This window comes from Mastacembelus armatus, chromosome 6 (genome assembly GCF_900324485.2).
Source record: "Mastacembelus armatus chromosome 6, fMasArm1.2, whole genome shotgun sequence".
NCBI classification, from domain to species: Eukaryota; Metazoa; Chordata; class Actinopteri; order Synbranchiformes; family Mastacembelidae; genus Mastacembelus; species Mastacembelus armatus.
The window spans coordinates 22,440,190-22,464,951 of NC_046638.1; the positions used below are offsets into that span (position 1 = coordinate 22,440,190).

The 24,762-nt window shown below is 39.9% G+C and overlaps 1 protein-coding gene across 1 annotated transcript in view; it reads left to right on the forward strand.

Moving 5' to 3' along the window:
• Positions 1-24,510, forward strand: part of banp (BTG3 associated nuclear protein) — a 30,313-nt gene extending 5,803 nt beyond the window's left edge. The window contains exons 7-13 of the mRNA XM_026310391.1: positions 81-320; positions 2,122-2,280; positions 4,117-4,238; positions 5,315-5,386; positions 7,940-7,984; positions 20,479-20,619; positions 23,464-24,510. Of these exons, the coding sequence (XP_026166176.1) occupies positions 81-320; positions 2,122-2,280; positions 4,117-4,238; positions 5,315-5,386; positions 7,940-7,984; positions 20,479-20,619; positions 23,464-23,580 (896 nt within the window). The 3' untranslated portion in view covers positions 23,581-24,510. The remainder of the gene's footprint in view (positions 1-80; positions 321-2,121; positions 2,281-4,116; positions 4,239-5,314; positions 5,387-7,939; positions 7,985-20,478; positions 20,620-23,463) is intronic.
• Positions 24,511-24,762: the final 252 nt, after the last annotated feature.

A 24,762-nucleotide genomic window follows, 5' to 3' on the forward strand; every position in this document is an offset into this window, starting at 1 on the left:
ATACTACAGGGTTGGTGACATATTACAGGTTTGCTGAGAGAGAAGTTTATTTGAAGACCTTTTCCATTTCTGTTCATTAGATGATTACCCGGATGGCACCTGGTTGGGTGATGAGCACAACCCAGAGATGCGAGTTCGTTGCCCAGTGTCTCCAGCTGATATGCTTCATATCACCACAAACTGCCGCACAGCAGAGAAAATGGCACTGACACTGCTGGACTACCTGTTCCATCGAGAGGTGCAGGCTATGTCAAATCTCTCTGGGCAGGGCAAACATGGCAAGAAGCAACTAGACCCGCTCATGATCTATGGCATTCGCTGTGAGTGAAAACATCATAACCGTCTACTGTTGACAGGTGTATCAATTCTATGCTGCCTCCTTCATTTTGGGACCAAGTGAGGGTAGACCTGGTAGTAAATATTATTACAGGACAAACTGGATTACAAAAATCATGTCTATTTCTAAGTACCAGCACTGACACCATAATGAATCCAGAAAAAAGCTCTTTGAATATGGCTCTGTGGTCTGTGACTTCATTGGTAAAATCACCCACTAATGCCAAGGTACCATCTAGTAACCGGTTTTTCTATCATGATTATTACATGATTTTTGGCATAGTTCAAATTACACTCATAAATTTCACTTAGCTGGAGTTTAAAATCCTTGTGCCATTACTGCAAGAAATGAACTTTCTGAGACCTCCCCACAATTCATCCCTTTTCCCTTACAAAGGACCACTGAATTGAACACAGAAATAGACTGCCGTCTGTATTCACAGGGCGAGTTACAACAACATGCATTCATCATTGCACACACGCACTAATGTGCAACACATTTTATAACATACCAGACTTTAAATGACAAGCATGTGTGTGGTAAAAAGTTCCTAATGGAGTCACCCTGAATTCAATGAACATTTTGATTCCTGATTGAGCAGACTCAGGGTTATAATGGCAGACGTGCATATTTCTGTATGTTATATGGTTCACTGTGTTAGCTGCTAGTTGAGGTTGTGCAACCTGTGGGAGGTTTTAGTAAATATTCCCTATGTCATACGTAAGTGTTTGTGTACTTGGTTACTTGCATTTCCTCACAGGACTTTGGGTGTGTATAGTCAAATGCAGATTGGGCCCAACATAGAGGTATACAGAGGGTGCCAGCAGTGCCAGGTGATTTGGGTGTATCATCCTGGTGGCATGAAAAAAAAAAACCAAAATGAAAGAGCACCTGCCCTGTTAGCCTGAACAGGACCCATTAGGTGTGAAATGCTGCCATCCCATTATTTGCAGATACCCTCTATCTCCTGCTGTCTCATTTTCTACCTTCAGGCCATCACTGTGTTCTTAATTTATGTAGAGAATAGCTCTCACGTGGCTCAACCCTCTTTAAACAGTTTCATAGTATTGTGGTAGACAGCCATTAAATACAGCTGCATCCAGACTCACCTCTATATGCCCCCACTGAGGAAACACTGCGTCTCACAGTGTATGGAGGAGAAGTAAACAAAATCAGGAGAGTTGTTTCCTTCAGTTTCTGAAGTGGCTCTGTTGTAAACATCTTTTCATATGGCCAGTCAGACAGCTTAATTATGTGCAACCTATATGTTTGCAGGCTGTTGCTTTCTTTTGTTTGGCTGAAAATCTCCTTTTTTTGAATGCTGCAATTTTTAGTGCAAAACTGTATGTACTATATGTAGGCATGCTGTTCTGTATTAGGAGCACCAGCAAGCCTGCTAACAGTTAATACTATTATATTTTACTACAAAATGTGCAGCCAGTGTCAGCCTGTGATACTCTTGGTTTGCTGATCTTGTCCTGCTGCTGATGTTACTCTCAAGTTAAGGTCAGTAGTACCCCAAGAATTTCAAAATGAGCCAGGAGTATTTTAGAAAACTCAATAGTATACAGTCATTTATCTATTTATTTTGCTCCATGGTCATCTGTTTTATTTCCTTCACTGCTTGAAACAGAGGAGGAGGAGGAGGCAAATTAAATGAAGATGATGGTCTTGGGACAGGTCAAGTTAGGAATATGACACACCCATTCACGACCAAGCCAGCAGCATTTACTTACTTATACATTTACTATGTGATGACCTTTTACTTCTCCATCTCCCTTTAGGTCACCTGTTCCACAAATTTGGCATCACTGAGTCAGACTGGTACCGCATCAAGCAAAGCATTGACTCAAAGTGTCGCACCGCCTGGAGACGCAAGCAGCGTGGCCAGAGCCTGGCTGTCAAAAGTTTCTCCAAACGCACACCTCGCATTTCAGTCACAGGTAAAGTGCAGACATAGACATAAAGTAAGTGTGCCAAAGAGAGAAAAAGCACATTGAATCTATAAAGAAATCACGTTTAGTTCTCAAAGCTTAGACACCCATGGTTTAAACGTACATTTTAGAATAAAACATGGTTTTACATTTGGTCCAGTGCAATAATTACAGCCAGTATCAGCTCGACTAAAATGTATAATATTTCACTCTTGTAGCTATTATCAGATAATATTGTTACATCTGTGTTTGTTTTTCACTCAAACAAGATGCACCATGAACACGTCAAGCTGAATAGGAGACATCTGCTGCTCTTTGTATTTGCTTAAAGGCCAGTAACACCAGTACTGGTTTTCAGAGAAGAAGCATAATACCATTTGGTTTATAGTTCTGAAACTCATTAACTTTGTGCTGTCAGCAGAGGAATTTCAGATTTTTCAAACTGTGAATTTCAGCTGCGAATTTGCTCTGGTCACATCCAGGAAAGAATAGAAGTGTTTACTTCCTGAGAAATTTCTCAGTTAAGTGGTGTCAGACATAGCTACCTATGAATCAAGAAGAAAATGACTGTACGAATGATTGTACCACGAATGTCAACAATCACACACAGTGAATTCAGACAGTTATTCTTTCATCAGCTATTTTAAGACCTGAAGTAGATATGGTGTGTATTGCTGCAGATGGTTGCAATCTGCACACAATGCCTTCTGTCCTTCCCTCCCTGTGAGCCATCACCTCTCACCTCTGACCAGGGAAAAGTAAGACTGCAGGGGAAATCCAAATATCCTGTGAGCACACACCAGGGGTGGATTATCAGGCCCTGCTTTTTCAGGCAACACACACTCCAGGGTGTACAACCAAAATACTAGTTCAGATGGTGCATGCACAAACGTGCAGAGACACACACCAATCATTCCTTCCTTAATCAGATTACATGGTAATGGACCAGAAAGAGGTAATTCTTCTGCTTTTAAAACCATTATTTGCCAGTGAACCAGCAAGTAGAGCTCAGACCAAAACTGTAGTTTCCACAAGCCACCTGGCTCTTGCTTCCTCGTCTGGCAAACAAAGGCGCTGAGGATTATTTACGTAATAGTTATACTGACAAAAGATGGGAGATAGTTGTACCTTTAAGAGCAATATAACACAAAACAGAACCGTTGAGCAGTGTGTGATATTTGCTGTGTGTTTTATGACATTTAAACCTTAATTATTTTTTTCCACAGGCAGACTGCCTTTCTCAGTAATTTTAACTTGTTACCTCAAATCCTTTCTGACCTCCCTTCTCTAAATGTCCTTTCATTGCTGCACCTTTTGACATCATACCCAGAAAAAATGTAATTTTATTTATTTTGTGGTTTTTGCTGTAGACTCCACTTTCACTGAGCACTCTGCTGTCTTTGATTGCTGACGTGGTGTCTTGACATCTTTGGGTTGTTGTGGTGGAGCATCAGCCAGTGATAAGACACGTCCATGTGAGGGTTTCAGACTGCTGGTGTGATAGCGGGTGTTTGGACTGAGGCCTGGAGTTTGTTTGGCTGCTAGACCATGAGTGCGTTTGGATGGCTAGCTAGAGACTCTTTGTGTATTTAGGCATTTGATAAAGTATAAACACACCATCATCCAGCAGATGACCTGGGAAATAGCCTGATTTTTTTTTTTTTTTTTTTTTTAAACAAGAGTTACTGATGCGTTTTGTATGATCGTGTGTGAGTTTATGTGGGGTTGTGTCTGCATCATAGAGACCTTCTATTTGTTCCTCATGTAAAGGTGCTGGTATTAGGGGAACAGTATTCCTGCTTATACGAGTACACCAGTAACCATATAGCTTGTTCTCCTGTCCAGAGGGAAGCATTGGAGAAGAAACAGCCCACATTGAGACTGCCACCCAGCAGACCTTACACTACACATTGGCCAATCAACAAGTTCAGTTCCACCGTATTGGCGAAGATGGACAAGTTCAGGTGGTGAGTATCAGAAGTGTCCTCTGGAGCGGTTATATTTTACTTACTGCCAAACACACAACAAAGTATCTTACACAGTATTTATCAGGAGTGTCACTTACAATCAGCTACTGTTTTCTCTCTCTTTTTCAAAAATATATTTTTATGTTTCTGTGTCTTTTGTATTTGTTAACTGGTCATATCACCTACCACAGTGACACATACAGCATTCTGCACAAATGCCATAAAGCATTATGGGTGGCTGATAATGAGGAAACAACTGGACCCTTGCTATCTAGTTTCTGCTGTGAGACTCCACCTCTGCTTATTGGTGCAGACCCTGAATGTAATGACCACCTCATCATTCAGAGCATTGAGTATTTCTGTTGTTAATAAATTGCCACATGATCCATAGGTTTGGGGATACTTATGAAAGATGACTTGTCTCAGAAAGCAAAGAACAGGCATAAAATATAGAGAGCGGACAGGCAGGAAGAACAGTTAGGGAAGAAGGTGCAAGACTGGGAGAGAAAGATCATGAGGAGCTTACTGTGCAATAATTACTCCGCAGACACTCTAAGAAGTATTAAAGGGTGCAGTTCAGACTTAAATTTATGAGTACTGCTAATATAGCGGAGAAATCCAGTAATTCAGTTTTGCAACAGTATGTTGTGAAGCTTAAAGGAAAGGTTCAGTTTTTTAGCTGTCTTTCAGCAGTTCTGACATTTGTTTGTTGTAGTCATTCTTCCTGTTCATTCTCATTAAGAGATCCCTTTCCAATGTACTTTCAATGTAAGTGATGAGAAACAAAATCCAGACTCCTCATTCTGTGTGAGGTCAATATGAGGCCTCATCAGTTAAAGTTGGACAAATCAAGTGGGTGTCTTCCAGAGTTACAGCCTGTTTTGTACAAAAAGCTCTTTTTTTCCTGTCCCTCTGCTGCAGTGGAACAATATACAAACATCTTTAGCTGCAATTTACAATTGAATGATAATTATTTCTAGGTGTCACCATTTGGCATTGAAGAAAACATGATTTGCAGAATTGTTAATTTGTTTATCACAATTAGGTAATTTTTCCATCTTTCATCTGTGTCTCAGATTCCTCAGGGTCAGCTGCACATTGCCCAGGTACCACAAGGAGAGGAGGTGCAGATCACACAGGACAGTGAGGCAAGTGTGTGTGTTGTGTGAGAATGAGAACAGAGAATTATCACTTGTGAACTCATACTTGGGGAAGATGTGGTTTGCTGGGAAGCAAATTACCTCAGTGTGGATTTGTCAGTATGTTGTACCACAAGTTGGGTTTTGTAATTGGGTCAACCTCTGGCTTGCTAGACTCTCGATCACCCTTGGAGAAAAGACAAATATTAATGTTTTAGCTTTACTAAAATATTAAGATTGGGAATTGTGTATATTATTGTATTTAAATAAGTTGTTAAAAAACAATCATTATGAACAACCTTTTATATAAAGGTTTTCATGATACAGTATGACATTCATAAGAAGTCAGGTTTCTTATGCGTTAGATAGCATACTGTGTACTGAGAACTGCTGTCTTGTGCATTTTTCTACCAAGCTACAATATCCTGTACCAAGGCCCTCTATCATGTTGAAAGCTGGCCAAGTGTTCCTTTGTAAAATTAGGTTTGGACCACCTTCATCTGTGGGGAAGAAGAATTCTCATTTTTTTGTTACACCCATTACCCAATGATCGACAAATTTGCGATTGCACAACTCTGTGAGCTTGTCTACTTCTAAAAGAAGTGAAAGAACCTGCTAGAACAAAGTGTTATTTTTCACGTCAGATATGTTTGATAAGAATCATATGTGACTTTAACCTCGTATGGTTCAGCAGCTATCTTAGTAAAGGATAATGCACCTGAGCAGATGACAACTCTTAAGCTTTAGGATTTTAGCAAATGCAAAGGTTCTGTATATTAATATTTAAATGTCTACCTACTCTCATGATGTTTTGACTTACGACGTTTTCCTCAAACAATCCCGACTTGTCTTATGTGCCCCACCAGACGTGTCGGCATGCACACACAACACTGGCTCACCAGATGAAATCAGAATCTTAACTCTAAACCACATAGACTTCAGAAGAGGAATTTCCACATCAGCATCATCATTAATGATTTTTTTTTTCGAGGATGTGGGAGAGAGATTTATTTCAAGGCGCCAGTGTGTGTACCCACATACACATGTAATCACATACTGTATATGATACGTGCCACACACGCATGACTGTTTTGTGCAAATGCAATTGACACCTTGACCGTGTGTTTTTCTCATTTCCCTTTCGGTTGTGCTGACGGGTACTCAGAGGAAGAATGGCACAACTGAGTGAGAGAGAAGAAGTGAATTGGAGGCAGAAAAGCTCTAAAGCTTTTCCTGCTCTTTGTGGCTGAATCCAGATTTTTTTCCCCCTCCCTCCTTCCTATTCCATGATATTGTTTGTTTTTTGGAGTTCAAAGCTTAGCAACAAAATCCCACTTCCCCCAACTGCCACTCACAGAATATGTTTTCATTAGGAAAGGGCCCTTTTCATCAAAGACATTGGTTTCTAGTGTGCTTGAAAAGGAAATGAGCTGTTTTAGAGTTTACACTGCTCTATGGCCATATGGCAGCTCAGTGAGCACTGCATATATACATGAAATATAATTAGCAAGAGAAAACAGCTGAGACTTGGGGTTGGCTGAATATGGGTTGTATGCTGTCCTCTCAGTCAGTGTTAATTTTGACAGCAGATTTTAATTTAGTTTTAGTCATAGTCTTTTGACTAAAATGCAATTTTAGTTTTAGTCATATTTTAGTCATCTGGTTTGTTTTAGTTTTAGTTTCCAAAATATTTAAAAGAAAAACTGTATTTAGCAGTAATACCACTGCATCAAAGATGAAACTGACCCATATATCTTCTCTTTGTTTTCTCCAGGCTGTTGCCATTTCATTATAGTTTAAGTCAGACACAAACCCAGTGTAGGCTATGATGATGTCGTGTACTCAGGTGGATCAGTTACTTTTCAAATGTGTCTTACAGGATTAAGTCTGATTGGATCTTTTCTAAAAACGTCCCTCACTCACATTTTCCTCTCGTTTTTATTAGTTAACGAAAATGTCAGTATATTTTAATTATAGTTTTCGTCGTCACCACTTAATTTTTATTTAGTTATCGTCTCATTTTCGTCAGTGAAAACTTGTCGTTGATGAAGTATTTTCGTTATAATTTTTGTCAACGTCAAATTAACACTGCTCTCATGCGGCCTTGTTAATATCACTGTGTGCATTGAGAGATTTTATAATGGGCATTGTGTTTTGATGAGACTGCCTGTGTGAATCTGTTTTTGTTTACAGAAGTGTCAGTGGGAAATTCCGGATTAGATGATATAAAATACAAGGGAATAGCATCTACTTCTCTTATTCATGTCATCACGTATGACGACTCCTCTGCCAAACCGTTCATGATTTTAGTAGAAACAGTTCAGACACTTTTGTTGACACTATCTTGCAGCATATTGTTTTTCACAAAAGGGAGTGATTCAGTTTAGCTCCGCTTAATGGCTTGAATCATGTGACAGTGCAGGTTTTTGCTAATCTGTAGTTCATGCAGTCTAAGATGAATAGGGGTGTGTTGAAATGGGGAATCTGTATCTTTCTGTCTTTCTGGATTTATATTTGTCAGTTGAAATGGTTAAATGATTGGTGGCATATTCTTTATTTCAGGGAAACCTCCAGATCCACCAAGTGCATGTTGGTCAAGATGGACAGGTAAGACCACATCAATAGTAAGAGAAATGAAAGTTATGGTACACTAATCTGCGTTGTATATATGGTAAACCACTTTGCATCCTTTTATAGTTTTATTCATAACATCAATCGATATGGGTAGTCTATGTTTTATAAAAATGGCTGTTCAGCAGGCTGTGGTGATATTTATACAGTACTCCTCATCAGCTTATTCACAAATAGTTTATCCACCTGGAGGGCTCAGAACCAAAGGACTATCTGAGTAGGCTCTCTATTCTTTTGATTCTGCAAACATAGATAACCATGGACAGGCACCAACTGTTCCTTTTATCAATTACTAGAACTCTCTAGACTTGAAAGAAAAGGCTTGCCATGACATGACCCTGATTCTGTCCACTTCTGCATGCTTAATTCAACACCATGCACACAATGTCATTGTCCAATCCAGGTAGAATGAGGGATATTATTTTACCCCAAAATGTAATATCCCTGTCATAAAATAGCAGCTACTTGTCGGTGTTTGAGTACCAGGACTCCAACTATCTCACTAAACTGGAGTGATATGCTATCTTTGCCTTTCTTCATCTATTACAGCCTTTGGCTGGATATAAAAAAGCATGCATGGATTTTTGCTGGATCTAATTGTGCAGTCATTGTGGAATAGCCGAGCTCAAGTGTTAGTTTTCAGTGTTTATTTTTTCATTTGACTGGCAGTAATGTATGTTTTCATTTTTGCCATTCAGTGTAGTGAACCTGGCTGACTTCTGTATACAGTAACGTCACCTTCATTCTCTCATTTGTGCTGTGCTCATGAGTGTGGTGACATTGATGTGGGTGTGCAGCATTCATAGCAGCCACATTAAACTGCCAAAAATATGACATATGTCAATCTTCCTATTTTGATGACTTCTAGATATGACTAGAAAGAGATGTGAAATCACATGCAGCAGAAGCCAATGGCACGTAAAGACCAAATAAAACAGTTCAAATTTTTGTATTCCACTAATATTATATAAGAAATTTGTTTGTGTGTATGTTTCAACTTGTCTGCAGTCTGTTGCTGTCGCTTCTGATTCTGATCCTGAAGCATAACTTTGTTGTTTAGTTGAAGTATAATGATTATTTGTCTTTAGCTGATAATTGAGTGACATCAGGAGTCATTAACCAAACAAATTTTACTCATGATGTTATGCTCACTACAAAACTTTCACCAAGTGCATTGCAGAGCTATCAGCTAAAAATATGACTATGTTAAATATGACTTGTTATGACTATGTGATGGAAATGTAATGGATAGGTCAGGTATTGGATGTCAGGTGCATCCCAAGAAACTCTCATTAGCAGATTGCTTGGAAAGTTTCAGAAGCAATCATTTATTTTCATTTTTGTACCTTTTATGTTTCACTGCACATTTAGTTTGATATAATAATAATGATAATAATTTGCTAACTGGAAATGTACACTCACACAGTCCTAACAATGAACCCAACAATCCATGTATACAATGCTCTTTTTGTTCTGCTGTTGCCTGGGACTTTTGCTCATCCCTCTTGCCTTCTACGTCACTGCCTTGGATAATTTGAACCAAAGGTCCTTCCTGTTTCTGTGTGCCTTGCTCTCACATCCAAGTTAGTCTCGATCAAAGCAAAGTCGGCCTGTGATGACAGTGCAAGCCACATATGGACGCCTGAAGACACACACATAATTTCACATGGATGATTTCACCATGTTCATCCAGAACTAAGGCTTTAGGAAAGGAAATTCTTTCTTATGCTGCCTGTCTGCTCGTTGAAATGTTTTGTGTTATTTTGTTGCGACAGGTGTTTTTGTGTAGCAGCTAATAAGGAGATTTTTTTTTTCTTTCTAAATGCTACACATATCCATAGTTGAGATTATTGTTTACCTTTTCAAAGCCAATGAATTCCACATGGCTGTTTAAGTAGCTACACTATTCATTGCAACTTCTGCATTAGTGACGTAATTGGGACATTAGTAAATGTTTCCAGTATTTCAACTGGCCTTACTGGATCATATTTCAGTGTTTCATCATTACCTTTAACACCAGATAAACAGCTGTGTAGGCTATTGTGTTTAAACCCCCAGTAAAACCACATTACTACTGTAGTCAGAATTAGAATTGGTGCCTTAAATACAGACCTTGCACTTGCCACTTGGTTGCCTCAGTTACATACACTCTGCTCACATTTTGGAAACATTTGAACTGAAGCCAGAATAAAACAAAGCAGATTTTTCCCTCAGTATTATGCCAGCGAAGAGCCTTAAGAATATAAGTAACAAGCTGCTCATTCTCTCTGAAGTAATGTCTTACTTTGTTCCAGCCAGTAAGTAGTAATGTGATTACAATAGCATTGGGAATTAAGGAATTACTTGACCTCTAAGGCTACATTTTAATGATGGTCATCACCTGCTCTCCACATGGAGTATTTTAAAATTTTGGCCATCACTGCTGGCAACCATGTGCTTTCAGATGATTAGTTCTTCATATAATATTGTTTAGAAGCTTAATTGTTCAGTTTGCTCATAGGTTCAAGGTCCTATTGGCTGTCTGTACACATGCATGTTTGTAATGAGTGAATGCATCTGTTTCCTATGAGGATTTTTTGTTGTTTGTATTGTTATATTGGTTGTTGGGCGCTGTGTGTGTTTTCAATTGGTTGAGGTAGTCACCACACATCCTCATGCTCCTTCTCTCTCTCACACGCTTCCTAAACACACATGCATTGCTTATGTCCTCGGATGACCCGGTCTCGGAACCTGACAGCAGCATTCCCCTATCTCTCTCTAGGATCTTGGAGCAAGTGCTAGCCAGTTAGCCAGAGTTTGATTTAGTTCTTGCACTATAATACACATTTCCAGCAGGTTTTCATATCAGTTCACAGTGTACATCAGCCTTATCTGGTTAAACTGTTATGCAGTATGTATGTTATGCCACACACAACATGCATTAACAGATGCACTTTCTGAAACTACAGTGAGGACTGGATCCCAGGATGTGAGAACTAAAAACTGTACAAAGGCCTCTATTCCCTTGGCAGCGTCTGGGAGACTAGTCCAATAAAAAGCTCTTTTATTTTCCCTTTCTTAAGTTCATACTTTTTGAGTCTGCAAAATGATATGTGTAAAGTTCCAAAACAAACACACAGTGACTTATTCTTTAAACCTCATGTTGCAGGTCGAGCTTTTCACACACATGTAGTGGTACACTGCAGTGGCAGCATTTGTAGATACTCATTTTCTCATGGAGCAGAGGGCAGGCGAAGCTCAGGTCAGCTCTTAAATCTGATGAGTCCCAGAAAGAGCATAGAGACACGTAAGGGAAACAGGATCCAAACAAGTATGACATTAGTGATAGAACTTATTCAAAGAGATACATTTCTTTGACCAGATATGGTTGCTTACAAATGACATATTATGTCTTTATCGTGATTGGTGTAGTGTATCTTGGACAGAATTTGTTAAGAATCACAGACAAAGACAATATAGATCAGACATAATCCTCATGTGTACTTTCTTAAATGTCTAATTTGTGTGTTTACAGAGAGGCCAACATCAAATAGGGCTTTGTATGATGTCAGTGTTTTTGTAATCTGGCAGGGTAGTGCGTAGGCTATGTTAGTGTAACCTAGCCTACGCAATTCATCACACAGGAGCTCTGTGTCTTGTCTTCCTTTCTCAGAGGCAATTTTCCTTTCATGTCCTATCTGACTCTTAATTTTTTATCTTTTGTTTGCTCTGTATTTGCTGTTACCCCTTTTTGTCGCGCAATTATCAGATGTTTACACTCAGGTTGAAACCTGGTGATGTTTATGTAAATAAAGAGAGGTTGTGGCTTAGGATTAACAGCTTCACACAGATGTTTTTACACTCTGTGTCTCCGTCAGGGTCTCTTAATTGCTGTGCATGTTTTCCTTTTCTGCCTATTGTTTATTTTGTGTCCATCTGTAGTATGTGTCCAATTGATTTCCATTGTTAGAGCCTCATTTTGAGGTACCATGGCTCAAGTGTTTTTTAGATTTCATATATATGTGGAGCTGTCACACCAGCTATGTCTGGATACAAGCACTACTGTAAATAAATATGTTACTGGGACAGCTGCTAGTTTTGCTTAACAGGGCCAACTTTACATGATGGAAAATAAAATTTGGCACACCCTTCTCGTTTAGTTAGTTGTTTTAGTTTCTTGTCTGTTTATTAGGAGCATAAGGTTCACCACAGGGCAGCTTTGTGCTGCCTTTCTAATGCACTTTTTCTGTCACAAGTAACTGTCTCATGTATTGAATTTCTGACTTGAGAATTAAATGCATTGTGTTTATTGGCTATATGACAATAGAAAAGAGGCATTTTCAATACAAAGTTTTGCATTCGTGCTGAAAATGCTGTAATTTTTTTTTTCCTTTCTGTGATAAGAAATGAAAATATTTTGCAGTCACTGCTTGTGGCAAAAAAAAATATATATATGAAATGACTGAAACTAAATCATGCTTTGGTTACTGTGAATCAACTTACACTAGACATTTTTCAGTAAGAGATAAGTAGGAGGATTCCTGCCTTTGTTAAAGAAATACCCCTGGTTGAATAAACTGAAGTGTCTGTAATTAAGAGATAAAGTTTAAGTGTTGAGAGGGCAGCAGATTGACCTCACTGTCTGACTTCTGTCCACCCATAATCATCTGTATTGCCACTGGAGATTCACTGCATGCAATGAGCAGAAAACACAGATCTCACATTGCACTTTGTGTATTTTTCTACTCATATACACACATCGAATCTGTGCAGTTTGGCTGCAGATGTTTGTGTATTTGCTTCCATGTCAGTTTGTGCAAACTGAGCCCTGAACTTACTGTTAACTTTGCCAAATCAAAAAAGTCTGAACAAAACTGAATCTAAAGTTCTCCAGTGGTCTATAAAATCTCTCTCATGGAGACGGAAGAGAAGGCAGGCCCATTAAACTATATAATAACTAGTCTTTTACTGCACTCCCTCTCTGTCATAGCCTCTTATCTAGTGCCTTCTCTTGGTGGATCCAGTGGATGGTTTTAAGATGAAAGAAGTGACTGATAGGGAGGAGGGAGAAAGAAAAAAACATGGGGAGAAGAAAACCAGAGAGGGACATGTCTCTAAGAGATGTTTTGTCCCACTCATGGCAACATCAGTTCAGCTGTGAATCGGTCAAAAACATATTTTTAAATGCATGGTACCAGGTGCCACATAAAAACAAAGTGGTTTGTGCCCTCTGCTAGCTCAGGCAAATAGAATGTGTCCAGAACGGCAGTAGACCCCACCTCCCCCCAACCCACTCAAGCCCACATCCACACCCACACTCCACCACCACCACTTGTTTTTTCTTTGTAAATATGAGAAAGAAGAAAATAAAAATAATCTACCAATAAAACCTCCAGAAGAGCAGTAAATCCACTGCTGAGTTAGCTCACAGTTTTTAGAGGACTCTCCCGAAGTTTAAACCCATAGCGTGTTAGTCTGAACAATCTAGCACATCTCAAGAGACAGCTATAAAAGTTTATCAAATTTAAAGAACCCGTCATCCGCCTATGTCATGCCCTGATGATGGACCTGAATGCTGCCCAGTCTGGGCTTTAGATGTGATTGTCAAGACTCTGAGCTTGTCGCCCACCCCTCCAGTTGAACCGCTCCCACCTCTTCCTGTCAGCACATGTTATGGTGCATCTGTTGGATCCTCCCAAGCAGTATTGTTCATGGACAATGTGGGAACTGGGTCACAGAACAGCATCCAGCTCAGCACTGGTCCCTTTGGCCATCCTTTCAACATAGAACCAGCGCCCAGGACCAGGAAAAATACAGACATTACATTGTGTAGTTGATTGATGGTGCTTAGAGGGAGAGTGATATACAGATGAGTTGATGAAGGAGAAGGTAAGAACAGAGGTCCAAAGACAGACACCAGTGAGAATTAAGTAATAAAGAAGAAATGAAGAGGGCATAGATAAATTAGTGGGTTTTAACCTCTGAACTCATGTTGTACTGCAAGTGTTGATGTTCTTGCACGTATCAACTTTTTGATGTCTGCTGTCAGTTAGCTTCAGGAAACGTCTGGCTTCCTTGGACATTATCTTATGTATTTACTGTTTCTACATACAAAGTGGATGCTTGAACAATCTGTAGAGTTAACCTCACAGAATCACGGTGTGAATTGTACTGGACTGCTGGCCCATGACCCCAGTTGCTCAGTTGTCCTTTCTCTTTTATGCTCAAGAATGTTGTTTCTATTGTTGAAAGGGTCCTTCAGATTCTTCAGCAGGAAAGGAGGTTAGAAATGAGATGAAAAGATACAAACAAGATATTTTATGACCAATGTTTAGTATAAGTAAGCACTCAAGGATTTAAAGGCTTAGTGGTGGATCCAGTTTCAAAGGAGTATTGGTCTGCTTTGTGTACTTGTGGCATCATGGCTGGGAGATAAAGAGTCACAGATCAGGGAGTCCTTAATTCTGGAGGTGTGTGTGTGCGTGTGTGTGTGAGTGTGTGAGGAAGAGGTTACTACCACTAGTGTTTTCTTTTGTCTTTGTGGGCCCAGGGTGACTTGCTGTGAAAATAAGAGGGGCCAGATGTTTTACATGTATTTCAGTGTCACTCCAGTCCTGCCACAGCAGTACAGTGAGTTGTCACTGACCTGGGTTGCTTGTAACATGGTTAAGGTACTTTTTTTGTCAAGTAAACATCTTAATCAAGGAATTCAACACACATTTCAGTTCAGAAAAAAAGCACAAGATCATCATTTGACATCAGCGGTCCAAATTAATCTTGACGTGTAGCCTGATTTCTGACTGCTTTTGTCTGTCTGTTTTTTTTTATTTATTTATTTTTTGGTTCCTGCATACATACCAGAAACATGAAGTGAACTAGGTATAGTAGTGTGTTTTGGAAAAACAAACAGCATGACTAGCAGTTGGGGAACAATAAATGTTTATGACAGCAGAAAGTTAAAAATGCCAACAAAACAAATTCTCAGACCACCCATTCTTCTGTACATTAACATGATCATTACATGTATAATTATGCCAGAATGGTCAAGAGAGATGGTTGAGAAGGATGTTACCTGATATAAAGTCCTCTGTTTGGTCTGGTTCTTTAACTAATTTTGATAAGTTTACAGGCAGCAGTAAAAGTGGTTGTATCTCATAGATGTGATGATTCATTGGGTTAGAGTCCAGTGGCTACATGCTGATGTAAGATGACAGATGTTTTTCATGGGAGATCTGAGATTTGAAGTAAAACTTGGATTTTTGGCACGTGTTTGGGTTTGGGACTCACTGTGTTCTCTTCAATGGAGGTTGTTTGGGGTTCATGTGTACTGTTTACAAGATCCTTCTCTGGTCAGTTGGACAAGTTTAGTCTTAAGGGTTACTTTCCTGTGCATTTTTGTTCATTTTGGGATATTTGCAGGCAAGTACCAGTAACTTGTCAGTGGTGTCATCAAAGTTTAGGTCTCAATCAATGTGTATTCATATATTCTGATTCAACACGAGATTAAATGAGTTGTTAACAATGGGTATTCTGTGCAGTGTGGTATTTTGTTAGTTGAGTTTTACAACCTGTGTATATCATCTCCTTTGGCTCCATTGCATTACACAAGATAATTGGAAACACGATAAAGTCATCATCTTAAATCATGAAATTTATCAACATTGTAAAAATGCCTTCTTCAGTTAGGCAGGCCAAGTTTGGATTTGTGCTAGAGTACAGAGAAAACCTTCAGTGGAATTATATTCTTTTTTGTTTTTAAGAGGCCTAGTTCTTAATTACAGCTGTTATTTTTGTCATCAGCCCACTTTTGATTTGCTGGTTCTGGATCAGAATTCAAGTCAAGCTGGTTTTGTCATAAAACGTCTGTGAGCACTGTCTGAATCTGGTTCTCAATCTGCTGGTGGGAGTTACAGAGCAAAGGATGCAAGGGAGGGTTTGATTGGATGCAGGTGCTGAGCTCTCTTGTAGAAACAGTGTCAGGGTGTGGGTGGAGATTTGAAGCCGTGGCCCAGGTTGCAAGGCCAAAGGTTTGAAAGACATGGTATTAATAACAAATTTGTATTTCAAACAAATATGTGTGGACAGGAGATGCACATAACAGTAATGTATGGCAGCATCTCTTGTCAAAGACCTAAAGGTATAACTGCAAACAAGTGAGAGAATTCAGAAAACACAGAGGAACAACGCAAGATACTCTTTGGCTTCTGTTTCAGCTATCTGACATTCTTTGATTTGTATCACTGTTCAATCATATGGTGAACTGAGTCCCAGCTGAAATGAGAACAGACCTCAGACTCAGTGGTAAAATAAAAGGCATATGTAACTAAGAGAGTGGATGACTGCAATGAGACATATTTAGGCCAGTGTGTTCATTTTCCCATTCTACACTAAACAAGCACTCAAAGTACCGCTGTGTCTATGGGCATCTTTGCTGCCAAGTCACAGCCAGGCCTTAATTCTCTGTCCTCCACTCCACTCCCACCCCACCTTTCCACCCAGAGCTAGTGTTTCTGCTTGGACATCTGTCTGGGGTTGGCAGTTGCAGATGTTGTTGACGGCTGTGAAGCTGAGAGGAAGTTCCAAGCACTCATAGTCCAAATGTTTCTTTTTTTCATTTCCCTGTTTTGTTTTGTCTTGTCTTTTTTTCAGATCTGAAAGAAGAGAAGGTATTCCTTATGTGTATAATCATTTTTTCTCTTTTTAAAGTAGTAAAAGGAGGCTGTTGTGTTATGGGGGATTCCAGCATATTTTGACTGGAGGGGGGTAAAGAAAAAGCTTTAAAAACATACTCAGACACAAACACACATACACGCTAAGTGGGTGACTCATTGTTTCATCCGATTCACAGCTGAGTTTAACTCAGACCTCCTGTGAGCCTGGGAATTGATGCCAGTCTGCAACAAGTATGTGCATTGGGAAAGTTTTTTTTTTATTGATGCATAACTCTGTTAAAGAGGCTGTTAAAAAGACAGAGATAAGATCAAGGATGTATTGTATTTATGAGCAACCAAGTCCTCGTGTTTCAAGTGTAACTAGTTCCATTTGATGTAAAAGGAGAACTACATTTTAAAATTCTCAATTAAGTAGAGATGAGAGCTCAGTTAAAAACCTTGTTTCTCCACTTGGTTGCTGTTTGTCAGTCTTGATATCATGAATGTTTTTTTGCATAAAGCTGCTGCTGTTGTTCAGTTTTCTCTTTCCTTTCCTTGTGCTGTATTTCTTTGGTGTCCTGGATCTATTACTGACAGCATTACAACATCAGCAAAAGATTCCGTTTTTCGTTCCCCTTTTCTCAAGGCCATGGCAGCTAGTAAAGCCTGTAGAGAGTTTATTATGTTCTTAATGGTTCACCGTTCCTCTTTCCTGTACTGTGTTACAGTACCATAGTCCTCTTTGGCCCTCCTGCATAGCAATGCCAGCTAGCTAGTGTTGATTATTTAAGGGTCCAGTCCCTAAGACCTTGAGGTCAACAATAAGTAATGCACAATCCCTGCAGTCCCAGCTGATGACCCCTGTTTCCAAGAAAATGAGATCACCACATCAACTCTAATATACTGGGCTGCACTTTGAGTCTTTCCAGTTGCAGAACTGATGCACTTAAGCAATCAAGGCAAAAATGTAAAGATTTCCCAGTGTCAGGGGACTTGTCTGCTCCAAGAAAGCTTCCTGAAGTATCTCTCACCTTGTTGTATATTTGTTTCTACTAGCAATATTCATTTTTTTTTTGTTTCAGCAGAATCATGTTCAACCTCCTTGATACAATTTTGTAATTATTTTTGTTTATGCATCATTACCAACAAGCTTAATGATGATTATGTCCTATTAGCTGAATGAGAGGTAATTATCATCAGTATTCACAGAATTGTGTCATTGTGCTTATAGTGTTTTATTTGAACTTCCAACCTTGAGGTAATCATGGACCAAAAAAATCCATAATTTATGCTAATAGGGAGTAAACGTTCTGAGCAGATTCAGTGTTTGATTGTTTGAGACTGACTCAAAGTCAAGCTTGTCAATATTTCACCCAAACAGTGGAAGCAAGTTGTTCTGACAAAGCGAGTCGTGGGACAGGATGTGGACCCGAGAAGTTCCTGTGTAATCGCTGTTGCGATCTCACACACTGTTCCAACTCTACAAATGCTTTTATAGGCCTCTGTGTGCTGCTCCTCACAGCTGAGAATGTAAACTGCTCTCAAATGGAAGTTGAGAATCTAATTGGGTGAGACAAGTGTTTATGATCTCAAGTGTCAACCATAGCATCCTTTGAAACTCCTTATACTCCATATACTCCATCATGTGCATGCATTTGATGTACACATGCAAATACATATGGCTGCAGACAGATGAGCACTTGGCAGAAACCACATTAGGTTCCTAATAACACTGAAATCAGGAGATCCGGATGCATCTCTAAGAGTGTCTGCCATGAAGTAACACTTAAACAGCTGGATGCGTGTTTGGTTTCTCACTGTTCTAAATGACTGACTGAGGTCTGTTGGTATGGATCTAGTCTCTGTGGACTGAAGCTTTCTTTGTATACTGTAAGTGTGTGCCTTGAAGGAACAGTTTGACATTTTGGGAAATACAATCATTTGCTGGTGCCAGAAGAGCTAGTCATCTTATGTAAAGAGATGGAAACAGCTAGCCTGGCTCTGTGTAAAGGTAACATATTAAATGGAGGTATTGGTGGGATGGATTTTGACATTTTGGAGGCAAATACATCTACTTCCAAAGATGTAGAAGTGTTCCTTTAACTGATTGCTTACATCAGTCATCTGGGCTAATGCTCTAATTGATCAGGAATGTTTTATGGGTCATCTAATGCTGTGATTCATTTGACCCACTTCTAAAAGTCTTCTGCTATATTAAGAGTCTAACTCATCCAGCCTCGAACCTTGTCTGTGCCCCTAGTGTCCTAGTTGTCTGATTGCGTGAGTCAGGCAGACTTCTCACACTAATAGCTTCCATCAGGGCAGCCAGGCCTGCTGCATTATGGTGATGAGACAGCAGATTTTGTGGTGACACTGGCAAAGTGTCTTAGATGACGAGGCAAACCAGTGGGTAGCGGGGGGTTAACTGAACCTTTGGGGCTCGTCGCTAGCTCATAACTTCAAAGCAAAGGTTGGACGGGGGGTTTAGGAGGCAATGTGGGACTCTGGGATTGGAAGGGTTAGGGGGCAACAGACATCATCTGTAATTGAGGTTTGTGAGGTTTCGGTTTTTCTGCAGGCTGGCATATTCTGCCTTAAAATTTGAGCATACCCCAGCCAGTTCCAGCACCAGCTGCAGCTGGAAGAAGACCGAGTTGGAGACGGAGGCCTCACATGACATTGCACAGAAACACACAAAGACAACACACATATGAAACCTGGGTGACAGGAGACACTGAAGAGGCTTGTGGGCAGTCTAAGACTCTGAAACTGGGAAAAATATAAATGAGGCCATGTTGTGAGTTCATGTAGGAATGCCTTGTAATTGAAACCAGTATATCACCCCTCCCTCTAAGATGCTTTCTAATGGGAAGCCCTGGGCCACACTGGAGGATTCTCTGACCCTTGTCTGATTAAAATGAACATGCACAAGCAAAAAAACTGAGTGAATGTTTCCCTCCATCTGTCTTTCTTTGTGTTTGTGCTGACAGGATGATTGTACATTAATTTGTATGTCTGTTGTCAGATGGGAGTTATGCTATCCAAATTAACAGCAGAACTCTGCTAATCTAACTGTGCATGTGTGTCTGTGTGTATGACCTTATGTAAGTGCATATACACTTAATTGTGACCATTTTGCAGTTAAGGTCTATCCAAACGAGCAGTCTCAACAAACTATAGGAATACCCAGCTGCATTGCTCTGTAATTAGTGCGTCGAAACCGCTATTGATTTTTTACACTGTGGGAGATTAGGATCTTCCTGCGATGTCTCACTAACTCCTTTCTGCCAGTTCCTCTTATTTCTTTTTGTAAGTATGATATTATGTGAAACAAAAATGAGTGGTAATTATCATATACTATTGAGCCCAGGAAATCAAAACTTGTTCAGATCTAATTGAACAGAATGGACCATAAAGTTCTTCTCCAACATGATGTATAAACAGAGGGTGGGATACATAGGAGCGAGAACAGCTGGGATGAAATGTTTATTTGACTCTTTCCTTGCCACAGAGTTACTTGATGCATTTATGTGACAGCGTGATTGTACACAGCGATGGCTGTAATCAATAAAAGAACATAAACACATCGGATAGGACATAAATGAAGCTTTCTGCTGTTTGTTTTTATTTGGTTCTTGTTTCCAGCACTGTGTATTGCAGGTCGTTGCAGAGCCAGCCAGATTTTAACTTTTTAAACTTGGCTGGATGAAGCTGATGAGAAGGGTGTCATTCAGATCTTTTACAGCAAAGAGTTGTCAGTTGCCTGCTGATGTTTACAATGGACAGAAAATGTCAGTAATGGTTAACAAATGTCGTCCTCCTGCTCTTTGTGTGCCCCAGGTGCTACGCGGAGCTCAGCTGATAGCAGTGGCTTCGGCTGATGGAGGGGCCACAACAGTAGAGGGCTCCTCCCTCCCTGCTGACATCCAAGTGCAGTACGTCCAACTAGCCCCCGTTGCAGATCACGCAGCCACAGTACAGGTAAAACAACAGACACACACAAACACAAGCTCTTACAGGCTCTCACACATGTCCACAGACAGATTGATTGCAACTGGGTAGCATGCCAAGTATGCAACTATCGACTGAGGTGAAACAGACCCCAGTTCTAATCTAAATCATTCCCACTTCACTGGGCACAGCTACTCTTGGTTGTTTTTAACAAATCAGTAATAAATGTGTGTTCCCTACCTCGTTTCCTCAATCCAATAGACCTTTTATCAGACAGCATTAATTAGTGCTAGTGGCAGCATTAATCTGAGTAGTATACTCAGCCACAAATTTACTTTTGCAGCTAATTCAAATCTTTGTCATTCCCAGCAAACAGGAGAGTACCATACCAACAACCAAGTAATAAAACATTATATGAATTATATGACTTCCAGAAGCAATTTCATTCAGTTTGCCCACATGATTCTTGGAGCTTGTAGATGTCACCTGTTTGATGACCAGTTAGTGCACGTTACCTGTCTACCTGTTTCTCAGTCAGCTAGAACAGTGGTTTATTGTGCCTGTGCCAAACCTCCAGACTGCATTTTTTTTTTAAATAAAAAAATGTCACACAAGCAAAAGTACATTCTACCTAAAGCTGAAAAATACATGCTATTTAAAAAGAATGGCTAATTGTCTTTGTACTGAATAATTCTGCTCCCTCCAACTAAAACAGAACTTTTCAATAGAAATTTGATCATTTTAAAAATCCATATACATCTTTCCTTAGGCTGACTGGCAGCCAAAGACACCTGCCATCTTTTCTACTGCAATGGTTTGATCAGCTTCATAATGAGGCCAAATGTATCCTGTAATATTTAATTTGTAATTACTATAATGTTCAAATAGAAATACGAGTGTAATTTACGCAATTTAGTTAAACTCCTAATAGGTACAATGGGTCTGCTTTTCCACTGTTATTATTTTGCTTAAGTAAAATGCACTTAGCTTTCAGTCATTATGACAGGTGTTTGGAGAAACAGTAATTTAACATAATAGAGTAGAGTAGAGTAGAGTAGAGTGCTGCAAAGAAGAGAATAGTAATTAGTAAAATGCCTAAAATCCCTTGATGATTGAGTTTGCTGAGCAACAGGCGCATGTGGAATCAGGATGGTGCACAGGCACATGGCACAGCAGCCTTTGAAGTGGTCAGTTTAGCTCTCTGAGGGATGTAAAAGGACAGTAGTTTTTCATTTGCTCCGATTTTGTTTTCCACACATATGTTGAACATCATATTTTCTTTTTTTGCTTCTTTCCATCAGGTCACATAATACAGTAGATACCCCCTAGTCCTGATGTGAGTCAGGTCTTTATTATGTTCTTGTAATATAAACAGAAAACTTGAAATGATTTATGGCTATTTAAAATACCAGTCCTATCCTCATAAGGATCTTGTTGCAGACTTTGTGGTGTGATTGATATTCACCTCCCTGCAAGACAGAGCGCGAATGTGGTGACCAGCCACGCATCAGGTTTTGGACTTAAGATGTTGCCCTCTCCCATGTGTTGCATTTTGTTGTGTGTAGCTGTCTAGGAAATTGGTTCCTTTCCCCTGTGAGCATGGAGGTAGTTATAACATCCTATATTGATTAAGTGTCTTGAGTGTGGATCATACACAAACTGATCAGTGTGAAACATAGTTTATTTGTGTATTCCTGAGCATATCCAATGATTACTACACCATGCACTATATTCCTGGGTTCAACAGAGGGTTAGCACTCTCTTTTTGTGTTGAATCAATCAAAAGTGCGAAGCGAGAAAGTTGCTCTCATCTGTTTCCAGACATACGGAAACATTTATACAAGTTCTTGAAAAATTACTTAGTCTTTTTGTATTTATTTATCTTTGCATTTTTCCTCTCCCTCATATAATAGTTTCCATTACACGAACTAGATGAAGTATGGGCGATACAGTAATAGCTTTTTATTCCAAGGGGCTTCTTAGCAGTCGGTGATAATCTGTGGCTCAATTTGAAATCGGTGTGATTGATCTTTGGCTCATGTATAACTACTGGCTACTCAGAGCCTGGTTTAAGCGCAAAAAATGAACAGGACATTTGCTGATACAGTTACTGTTGGGGGAAGGAGAATATAAGATGCAATGGATCCATTATCGCTCACGCTCTCCAAATGGAGAGCAAGGCCAGTGTTATGACATTTTAACATGTTCAGTGTTTCAAAAGCTCAGTGAAAAACTTGGATCCATATGAGTTTTACTTGGCCTGTTTACTGGCAGTGGTTGCAGTCTGTGAGCCTCATGTGTCGTTGCGTTATGTTTGCTGCTGTGGTGCAGCTGTGCTCCAGTCAGCACTGTTGACTGGTGACAGCGTGTTGGGCTGGAGGGAAGATTAAATGCTGCAGGTGTGTTTGAGGGAAGCTTTGGCGTGCATTCAAGGAAGGAGTGAGTCACTCTTCGTGGTCATCATCCAGGTCCAGGCCTCTCATCTTTTAAGGGATTTTTACACACACAATACCGTTCTTTGTCTTGAGACAGTCTGAGAGCATTAAAACACAAATAGCTCATCTATTGTCAAGCCTCTCTCTACCTGCTACTCTGCTTCTTTTCTCATTCCTTTCACCAACTGTCCTCCTCTTTCTTCTCTTCGACATATCTCTTCTCTAATCTCTCCTCATTCCTCTGCTCCATCTATGGTGCTTTCACTGTGGTTTGTCTCCCACAGTGACGCGAGGGGTGGCCGCTGTATGGCTTAGTCTTCATCTCCTAGTTTGCGGGAAACGAATTCAGCTGTCTTGCAGCATTGCCACAATTGCACCAGTTAGTGCCACCAAGATATTTAGTTATTGTTTATGTTTTTCTCTCTTTCATGTGTCCAAGGCTGCACAACTGACCCCGGCCCTACAGGCAGACATAGAGGTGAAAGAGGCCATCCAAGGTGCCATCCAGGGAGAGAATAACAGTGTGGTCCAGATTGTCACCTCTGTGGCCACCTGAAAGCCCACTTCTGGTTCAAACTCTGCCCCACAGCATGGTCTGATGACTCTCAGTGGAACATAAGAGGTCAACTAATGCATACAGTCTGATGAGCAATCAAGTCAGAAATCCTTTTTAACAAATACTGAAGGTCACTAATGAAATTGAGGTATTTTTCTTTTTTTTCTTCTCTTTGCCTGTTTGTTTGTTTTCCCCGCAAACTGCTCAGTTTATTGCCAAGCTGATGCTGCAATGTGGAAATGTTCAGAGAACTTGAAAAGACCATGATAATCCAAAATCATCTGTGGTCTTTCTGGTGTTTTCATCATCAGAAGGACCTGGCTTACCACAGAATATACAGTGGGATAATTGCCTATGCAGGGAGGATGCTGCTTATGCAGACGATCAGCATGCCACTTCATCAACACAGATGTTTGTTTATATCACCTTGGGAAACTAGTGGAATTATTTGGAGTGAAGCTGCTTGGCTAACCCCAAAAAACCCTGTATCCCCCCTGTAACAACCAGCACTGTGCTCATTTTCTTGTCATTTCTTGTCACTGTGGACTGCAGCGGAAAGTAGATTTAGCTGAGGACAGCTACTCTTGGTTGTGATTAATCTAGGTTCCTGTCACTCTCCGTGATTCAGTCCATACTGTGTCTCCCGGCTGTGAGCCCTGCCTTCCATTACTCTATTCACCTTGTTTTCATATTGCTTTAGCCACACAACTTTGTTTGTTTGTTTGATTTATCTAATTGTAACATGCCGAAATTTCTGGGGGGCTTCAACTTCAGAGGTAGCGCACCATGAAATAGAAGAGATGGTCCCAGTCATAGACAGTTCTAGTTGAAGAATACCAAGGAAACCTTGAAGTTGTTTAGTCCCCTAAGTTTTTGTTTCTGTGAAAGATACGTTCATGTGAATAAAACATGTTTGTGGTTGCCATAAAAGTGTGTTTTTATTTTCTTTTTGTGTTTTCATTTTATTTTCATGAGCAATGGTCATCAAAATGACTTCAGAGTTTTCCAAGACATGAATTTGCTTTCATCTGTTATGCATAGACAATTAAGGAAAGTGTGAAATGATAGTTTGGTTTTGAGGTCATGTTGAGCTATTTTATTTACTATTTTTGAAGTGAATAGCCATATATTTAGGCTACTGTTTTTTCAGCAATCCTAACAAAATAGACAGCAAAAATAAGC